The sequence below is a fragment of the Sceloporus occidentalis genome, unplaced genomic scaffold (assembly GCF_023333645.1).
Source record: "Sceloporus occidentalis isolate IW3139 unplaced genomic scaffold, rSceOcc1.0.p SCAF_2, whole genome shotgun sequence".
Lineage (NCBI taxonomy): Eukaryota > Metazoa > Chordata > Lepidosauria > Squamata > Phrynosomatidae > Sceloporus > Sceloporus occidentalis.
In genome coordinates, this window is record NW_028316982.1 from 130423375 (window position 1) to 130433205 (window position 9831).

At 45.2% G+C, this 9831-nt stretch overlaps 1 protein-coding gene across 2 annotated transcripts in view; it reads right to left on the reverse strand.

Annotated features, from left to right (window-relative positions):
• Nucleotides 1–8537, reverse strand: part of GTF2F2 (general transcription factor IIF subunit 2) — a 91469-nt gene extending 82932 nt beyond the window's left edge. The window contains exons 1-3 of one of the 2 annotated variants that reach the window (XM_089510990.1): nt 8262–8537; nt 1435–1508; nt 10–28 (exon numbers count right to left, since the gene is read on the reverse strand). In XM_089510990.1, the coding sequence (XP_089367116.1) occupies nt 10–28; nt 1435–1508; nt 8262–8327 (159 nt within the window). In that variant the 5' untranslated portion in view covers nt 8328–8537. The remainder of the gene's footprint in view (nt 1–9; nt 29–1434; nt 1509–8261) is intronic. The other variant, XM_089510989.1, reaches the window with a different exon arrangement.
• Nucleotides 8538–9831: the final 1294 nt, after the last annotated feature.

Here is a 9831-nt window from a genome sequence, read left to right on the forward strand (position 1 = left end):
TTTACTTACTTCTGTTCTTCCTTGGTTTCTGTGAAATAAGCAAAGGAAATAATATTTCAACATTCCAAATGTTTCCCACTGCTATTAGAAAGCAAGCAATAAATTCCAAAAAATGAACACAAGTACAACTGACCATTTGTTATACAGCTTGTCAAAATGCTGAAAAGATGCCAGCCTTAAGCAGCAGCCAATGAGAAGGGACTGGTCATATCCACTGGACCAGCAGAACCAGAGGCAGTGCTGCTGGAGACCAAACATCTCCAAGCAAAACGGCTGGGGGTGAGTCCACCACAGGTCAGAGATCAATGAATGAGAGAAACCTGAGCTGAGATCTCTGGACTATATATCTCAGTGCCTTACTGCCATCTCCCATCCTAAACCTCACATGCCAGGGACTTGCACCTCTACGTCAGCAAAAACAACCTGACTGGGAGAACTTTCAAAGAGCAACAGGAGGACAAGGATGAGGACTAAACTCCAAGCCAAACGCCTGCCCTTTTAAGGTATTCCTGTCTTCAGAACTGATAGATGTGTCCCTTTCACTGGAATAAAGTGAGAACTCTTATAGAGAGGATCTTGGGTGACAATATGATGTGCACATCATAACAAATGATGTGTGAAAGAAACACCTATATTTCTCTATGTCCTAGCAGCATATGTAATACAAATCAGAATACTTAAGCAAAGTGATCCCTTATGGTTTCATTTTTGGCTCATCTCCCCCTGCCGCGCGCACACACACACAATTTATTTGCATTTTTAAAAGTCTAGGGCAGTGTTTCCCAAACTCTGGCATTCCAGGTGTTTTGGGCTTCAGCTCCTAGTATCCCAGACCACTGGCCAAAGTGGCTGAGGCTTCTGGGAGCTGAAGTCCAAAACACCTGGAGGACCAGAGTTGTCTGGGAATCAATTGGCCCCATACAGACTACCAAAATAAGGCTGTTTCGGGTCACTTTGGAGGTATGCTGTTTAAATGATGCATGCATCCTAAGAGTCTGGAAGCTGCACCAAAGCTGTGCTCTAGTCCTTAGGACTGGATCGTGGCTTTGGTGCGACTTCTGGACTCTTAGGATGCATGCATCATTTAAACAGCATACCTCTAAAGTGAGCTGAAGCAGCTTTATTTTGGCCTGTCTGTATGGGGCCATTTGTCTAAGGCTGTGAGAAGCCAGGTGTGTGTGTGAAAGTGGCTGTGTTTTGCTGTTCTTTGACCCATTTCAAGATGGTTTGGGGATGAAAAATTACTCCCATATTTCCCCCAATTCTGCGTGCTTTGGGGGCTTCAAGGGCCAGATTTTGTAGCTCAGAGAACTACATGTAACCCACATGATGCACTTTTCCCACTCCTGTGGTAATAGTTTTATGTATAGTCATGCCTCACACAACCAAAACAATTAATCTCTGAACCATAAAGTAAAATATAAACATTCTTACTTGGCAATTCTTAGCTTTCCTACTTCACCTCTTCCTGATGCTTTATTCCATTGCTGAGACAAGTATTTTGGGACCTGAAAGAAATAACAAAAACAGTAAAAATATGAAATAAGTGCAGAAATATAATTTGTAACCCAAATCTCCCCCAGTGCTCTTTTATGAGAGTCTTTAAAGCTACACAGAATATTACAGTATAGCTTGAATTGTTAAGCAGTGCAAAACAAACAATAAAGTATTACAAGATAATGACATTTATTCATTTTAAGCAATGGTGTATATCCAATCCAATCCAAGTTTCTGCTTGTGCACCAAGGACCCCTTTGTGCACCAAGGACCCCTTCCCCTTCTGCCTTGCACAGCTCCTTACACACATTCCATGTCTTCACCAGAGGACACCCCAATCTTCAAAGCAGAATTGAGGGACACATGGTGAGGAAGGGAAGATGTATCCATTCTGCCAATAGTGTTTGTTCTGTTCTAGAACAGACATCACCTTTATAAATTAAAAAAGCACTAATTACCAGTTGAAATAGTATTGTTTTCCTGTGAATTACAAGAAAAAGATGTGCTCCTTCTTTAATATTTTATTATAGCTCCTATATGTTAAAATACCAGTGTATTTTTGCCAGTAAACTATTAACATTGCAGAAATTAATAAAGGCTGTCCACTTGTTACTAGAAGTTATAGCACATCAATTTGTTCTTTATCAGTCTCCCTTGGCCCAAATATAATTTGTTAGAAGTACAAGTTTTGATGGGTTGAAGCACTTACTTGCCTCCAGTACTACATTGATAAAATTCTGGGTACAAAAAAAAATGTGTGACTTCTGCTTCCAAACATATGCTATCATAAATATATTTTAAAACAACAAATACATTTCAACAAGGACAAATGTAGAATACTACATTAGGGCAGTAAAAATTAAATACACAGATACAGGAGGGCTGACATCTGGCTTGATGGCAGTACACAAGCTGAAGATGAGTTATCAATGTGATGCAACAACTAAGAAAGTCAGTGCAATTCTAGTCTGCAGCAATAGGAGTATAGTGTTTAGACTAAAGGAAGCAATCACACTACTCTATTCTGCTTTGGTCAGACCTCACCTGGAATACTGTGTCCAGTTCTAGGCACCACAGTTCAAAAAGGATGTGAACAAGCTGGAGCGTGTCCAAAGGAGGGTGACTAAAATGGTGACAGGTTTAGAAACCATGTCCTATGAAAAAAGGCTTAGGGAGCTGAGTATGTTTAGCCTGAGAAGACTAGATTAAGGGGTGACATGATATCCATGCTTAAATATTTGAAGGGATGCCATATTAAGGATGGACCAAGGTTTTTTTCGCTGCTCGAGAAAGTAGGATACAGGGCAATGAATTCAAGATACAAGAACAGAGATTCCACCTCAACATTAGGAAGAACCTCCTGACAGTAAGAGCTGCTCAACATGTTGCTTTGGAAAGTGGTGGACTCTCCTTCTTTGGAGGTTTTTAAACAGAAGCTGGATGGCAATCTGTCAGGAGTGTTTTGATGGGCGTATTGTTTCATAGGAGGGGGTTGAACTGGGTGGCCCTTGTGAATCCAACACTATGATTCTATCACATAAAAATGGTTTTCATTATACATGAGAAATCTATTCCTTTCTAACATATATTCTAAAATATTTTCAAATATATTTCCTTCCACTATTTTTTTGTTAGACAGTAATTTCCACAAGGATAATAAGAAAAAAAAAACCTTTTCCTTCTGGCACTTCCAAAAGTTTGAACCTGTTTATTAATTTTACTTACAATTACTGTTGTGACATACTGATTATCTGGATTGCACCCAATATTAATATCAGCAAACAGGTATGAGTAATTTTCTGTAAGTGTTCCTCCTTGCCCAGAACAGGTCAGCTAAGGTGTTACTTGAGACCAAGCACACACCATCTATTTCAGCAAGCTTGGAAAAGCTTCATTGGCTCTTAGTTGTTTGTTTCCCAAACTTCCAAAACCCTTACAACCAGGATCACTGAATCAACTGTTCGTTCCACATTAGATTTTACTTCATTCTAATCTCTCCTTTCCAGTAATGCTCAACAAATTGGAGACCAATACCAATGGTGTGTGTGTTAAAAAATTAATCTTCCAGGTTTTAAGTAGCTCATTAGGTCTTCCTGCCCCATCAGTCCCAAGGGCGAACATTGTTTATTTATTTATTTCCCACCTTTCCTCAAGGCGGAATACAGCATGTTAAATACAATCACAATTAAAAACACAAAAAACCAGAACACAATACTATAAAATACATGAATTTTACACAAATTCTCTTCATACAGGCTCAGATGGAATTAATTTGCTGGTTGTTGGCATTAGGGATCTGCTGTAGAAACTAGTAGCTGTGTATCTACTAAAACCAAAGCAAATGTATTTGGCATAAGATCTCAATCATACATGTTTATATATATATATATATATATATATATAAAATCAGTCTTCCGTATCCACAGATTCTTGATTCATGGATTCAAGCACCCACAGACTGAAAATATTCAACCAAAAAGAAGTATAAATTCCAAGGAGCAAACCTTGATTTTTGCCATTTTATGCAAGGGACACTATTTTACTATGCCACTGTATTTAATAGGACTTGAGCATCCATGGATATTGTACTGTCTAGTCTGTGTTTTGATGGTTGGGTTTTTAATTGTTTTCACTTCTGTTTTTTAGTTTAATTATATTTTAAACTGCACATGTTTTCACAGAATCATAGAGTTGGAAGAGACTGCAAGGGCCATCCAGTCCAACCTCCTGCCATGCAGGAACTCTCAATCAAAGCATCCTGACAGATAGCCATCCAGCCTCTGTTTAAAGACCACCAAAGAAGGAGGCTCCACCATTCTCCAAGGGAGTGCGTTCCACTTTCAAACAGCTCTTGGTGTCAGGACGTTCTTCCCAATGTTAAAGTGGAATCTCTTTTCCTGTAGTTTGAATAGTTTTAATGACACAAACTTTTATTTGTACCTATTTTAACTTTGTAACTTCCTCGAGTACCAGGGCTGGGGAAAAGGAGGACATAAAGAAATAAGATTAACAACAACAACAATATACAGTGGCCCCTTGGTATCGCCAATACTCAAGCCCCACTGGCTTGAATGGCGGTGCATGCCATGGGCGCATGCCCCATTTTATCCTCCTCCATTTGCTGCTTGCACATAAGTGAGGGATGCAGATCCCAAGTCCATGAAAATGGAAGGGTGGCTGTACTAACCAGGGCTGGTGTTGCTTAGGTTCCAAGATCAAAGGGGATCTGTTGCCTCTAGGGTATTTAAACCTACTTGAGGTATTTAGACATATTTCCATTCCTTGTCAAAACTATATATCACTTTAACTAAACTCACTCTTTCCCATATACACACACACACACATATACATATATGAGAAATCCTTCCCTCTGTAAGGAGAGGGGCTTTCATATGAATATCAGTGATGAGTAGATGGGTCAGCCTAATGTGTGAAAAAGACTCCTCCACAGCTGAATGCTTGGCACATCATGTAAAATAGACTATGGGCACAGAGTCTCTCCACAAGAGAAAGGGTCCTGAGTGTGCCAGGATCCCCCAAAGGAGGAAACCTCCTTGCTTATACATTACAAGGACCCTTTCTCCATATCAGAGGGAATGAAAAGGTATGTAATATGGCATGAGAACTGCCATCCCCTTTCCTTGTATGTTGTGAGTTTCATCCCAGGGCTCCAAGGTCAACTCAGCCTTCCGTCCCTTTGTAGGTTGGTAAAATGAGTACCAGCTTGTTGGGGGCAATTGGCTTACAGACTGTAAACTGCTTGGAGAGTGCTAAGTTCTGTTAAGAGGTATAGAAATGTACTTGCTATTGCTTGTTGTGTCTTTAGATTGTAAGCCTCAGGGCAGGGAATGGTTTTGTTTTTTTCTTGTTCTGTTTCTTGTAAAGTGCCATGTACAGTGATGGTACTCTATAAATAAATAAATGATGATGATGATAATCATAAATGTATAAAGTGATGAATGAGGATGGCTAAATAATACTGTAGGAGAAAAAAGATTACTTGTGAATGCAAACTAGAATGTGCTTGATGTTAGTGGCATGAATGATATTTTACGGATGTTAATATGATGTTTTTAATGTTTGCGCATTTTGTATATATGTTCAATAAAGTTTTTTTTAAAAGAACCCTTTCTCAATATTGAGCGTGAAGTTGAGGAGGGTGTGTAACTGCCAGGTGGACTAAGAGAGGTTGGTTGCTCTTTCTTTGCCACATCCCACCCACCCTCCTTTTCCTTGAAAGCCTGAGGTTCCCACAGCATCCTGTTTCTCGTGTGACAAAAACAAAGAAACTACATGAAGGACATCATGTATTTGTTGCTCTCAGCACTTGGCATCCAGAATCATGGTGCCTCTGATTTCCATTTTTCTTTTGTAACTCACATCCAGAATTGACCTTGTGTTGTTGTTCTTGTGTGGCTCCAAGTCATTCTTCGCTTATGGTGACCACAAGGCAGTCAAACCTATTGAAGGGTTTTCTTGGCAAGTTACTTCCGAGGGGATTTGCCATGGGACATACTAAAACAAATGGCAATACCTGACCATAGAAAAACTTTACTTGCCCACAAAGAATAATTGGGGATTATTTGTCCTTAGGGAATCATTGGGGGTTACTTGTCCATAGGGAATCATTGGGGGTTACATGCCCATAGGGAATCATTGGGGGTTACTTGTCCATAGGGAATCATTGGGGGTTACATGCCCATAGGGAATCATTGGGGGTTACATGCCCATAGGGAATCATTGGGGGTTACTTGCCCATAGGGAATCATTGGGGGTTACTTGCCCATAGGGAATCATTGGGGATTACTTGTCCATAGGGAATCATTGGTGATCACTTGCCCATAGGGAATCATTGGGGATCACTTGCCCATAGGGTATCATTCGGGGTCACTGGCCCATAGGGAATCAGTGGGGATCACTGGCCCATAGGGAATCAGTGGGGGTCACTGGCCCATAGGGAATCATTGGGGGTCACTGGCCCATAGGGAATCATTGGGGGTCACTGGCCCATAGGGAATCATTGGGGATCACTGGCCCATAGGGAATCATTGGGGATCACTGACCCATAGGGAATCATTGGGGATCACTGGCCCATAGGGAATCATTGGGGATCACTGGCCCATAGGGAATCATTGGGGATCACTGGCCCATAGGGAATCATTGGGGATCACTGGCCCATAGGGAATCAGTGGGGATCACTGGCCCATAGGGAATCAGTGGGGATCACTGGCCCATAGGGAATCATTGGGGATCACTGGCCCATAGGGAATCATTGGGGATCACTTGCCCATAGGGAATCATTGGGGATCACTGGCCCATAGGGAATCATTGGGAATCACTGGCCCATAGGGAATCATTGGGGATCACTTGCCCATAGGGAATCAGTGGGGATCACTGGCCCATAGGGAATCAGTGGGGATCACTGGCCCATAGGGAATCATTGGGGATCACTTGCCCATAGGGAATCAGTGGGGATCACTTGCCCATAGGGAATCAGTGGGGATCACTGGCCCATAGGGAATCATTGGGGATCACTTGCCCATAGGGAATCATTGGGGATCACTTGCCCATAGGGAATCATTGGGGATCACTTGCCCATAGGGAATCATTGGGGATCACTGGCCCATAGGGAATCATTGGGGATCACTTGCCCATAGGGAATCATTGGGGATCACTGGCCCATAGGGAATCAGTGGGGATCACTGGCCCATAGGGAATCAGTGGGGATCACTTGCCCATAGGGAATCATTGGGGATCACTGGCCCATAGGGAATTATTGGGGATCACTTGCCCATAGGGAATCAGTGGGGATCACTTGCCCATAGGGAATCAGTGGGGATCACTGGCCCATAGGGAATCAGTGGGGATCACTTGCCCATAGGGAATCATTGGGGATCACTTGCCCATAGGGAATCATTGGGGATCACTTGCCCATAGGGAATCATTGGGGATCACTTGCCCATAGGGAATCATTGGGGATCACTTGCCCATAGGGAATCAGTGGGGATCACTGGCCCATAGGGAATCAGTGGGGATCACTTGCCCATAGGGAATCATTGGGGATCACTGGCCCATAGGGAATCAGTGGGGATCACTTGCCCATAGGGAATCATTGGGGATCACTTGCCCATAGGGAATCATTGGGGATCACTTGCCCATAGGGAATCAGTGGGGATCACTTGCCCATAGGGAATCATTGGGGATCACTTGCCCATAGGGAATCATTGGGGATCACTTGCCCATAGGGAATCAGTGGGGATCACTGGCCCATAGGGAATCAGTGGGGATCACTTGCCCATAGGGAATCATTGGGGATCACTTGCCCATAGGGAATCATTGGGGATCACTTGCCCATAGGGAATCAGTGGGGATCACTTGCCCATAGGGAATCAGTGGGGATCACTTGCCCATAGGGAATCAGTGGGGATCACTTGACCATAGGGAATCAGTGGGGATCACTTGCCCATAGGGAATCAGTGGGGATCACTTGCCCATAGGGAATCAGTGGGGATTACTTGAGAAGTACTGCCCTCTGAGGCTGAGAGGGTGTGGCTGTGCCCATGGCTCAGCGGGGATTCGAGCCCTGGTCTCCAGAGCCACAGCCCAGTGGCCCTCACTCCAGAGAGAGAGCCTTGGGTTGCAATAGAAGGGGCAGAGACCAGGCGGCGGCCCTTTGAGCCCACTCTCTCAGCCACATGGCTCCCCTGTTACTCTGCCTCGACCGCCTCCAGGGCTTCGGGGGCGGTCCCTCCGCGCTGCCTCACCTTGACCAGCCACATGCCCGTGTTCTGCTTGGCGCCGGTCAGGTCCAGCTCGCCCTTCTCGCTCATGGCAGCACTGCTGGGCTCCACAAAGACACTGGGGAAATGGCAGCCACCCGAGCCGGAGTTGGGAGCGGAACCGGAAGTGGGTAAGCTTCTCTCTCCGGCAATGCTTGGGCTCGTGGTGTTCCTTCTAGGGGGCGGCGCTTCCGGACGAGCCACGCCCCGGGGGCGGGATAAGGAAAGGGCGACAAGCGGAGCCTTCCTTCTAGGGGGCGGAGCTTCCGAACGAGCCACGCCTCCGGGGGCGGGATAAGGAAAGGGCGAAAAGCGGAGCCTTCCTTCTAGGGGGCGGAGCTTCTGGACGAGCCACGCCCACGGGGGCGGGATAAGTAAAGGGCGAAAAGCGGAGCCTTCCTTCCAGGGGGCGGAGCTTCCGAACGAGCCACGCCTCCGGGGGCGGGATAAGGAAAGGGCGAAAAGCGGAGCCTTCCTTCCAGGGGGCGGAGCTTCCGAACGAGCACCGCCACCGGGGGCGGGATAAGGAAAGGGCGAAAAGCGGAGCCTTCCTTCCAGGGGGCGGGGCTTCCGAACGAGCCACGCCTCCGGGGGCGGGATAAGGAAAGGGCGAAAAGCGGAGCCTTCCTTCCAGGGGGCGGAGCTTCCGAACGAGCCACGCCTCCGGGGGCGGGATAAGGAAAGGGCGAAAAGCGGAGCCTTCCTTCCAGGGGGCGGAGCTTCCGAACGAGCACCGCCACCGGAGGCGTGATAAGGAGAGGGCGACAAGCGGAGCCTTTCTTCTAGGGGGCGGAGCTTACGAACGAGCCACGCCCCCGGAGGCGGGATAAGGAGAGGGCGACAAGCAGAGCTTTCCTTCCAGGGGGCGGAGCTTCCCGAATTAGCCACGCCCCGGAGCGTGGCTCGTTCGGAAGCTCCGCCCCCTGGAAGGAACGCCACGGGCCAAAAGCGTTGCCATGGCAACGTAGAAAAACCGTTAAGGATGCTGAGGGCAAGGCCCAGAAACACAGCCCTCACCTTTAAAAAGACAACATAATAATAATAATAATAAAATAATAACAATAATAAAATAATAATAATAAAAGACAACAACACTGAATTCTATATTCTCCAATTAACCCTTCAGTATTTACCCAGTTTATAACCCTTCAGGATTCAAACCAAAATCTGAGGGAGTAGGCTTCAGTCTCCAAAAGCCTACAAATAATAAACAAATAAGTCTACAAAAGCCTAGATTCGAACCCAAGTTTCTAGAGTCGTGTTCCAAGAAGTCACCAGGTCGTGCAGGCCATGGTTTCCTTGACTGTGTCTATCCATCTCCTTTTATCCCTAGTAAAAAAGCCAGAGGTTCCATTACTGTAAGGGTCAAAGAAATGTACTTTCTAAACAGTAAGGCACTGTTTACACAATAACAATAACAATAGCAAGGCACAGCATTCACAGCAATGGTAGATAGCTTCAGTAAGTAGGGAAAAGCCTGTGAAATGGAGTGTGAGGAATATGATGGGTCAGTGAAATTAGCTGTCTAAGCGACAAGAAGAGAACTGGAATGTGT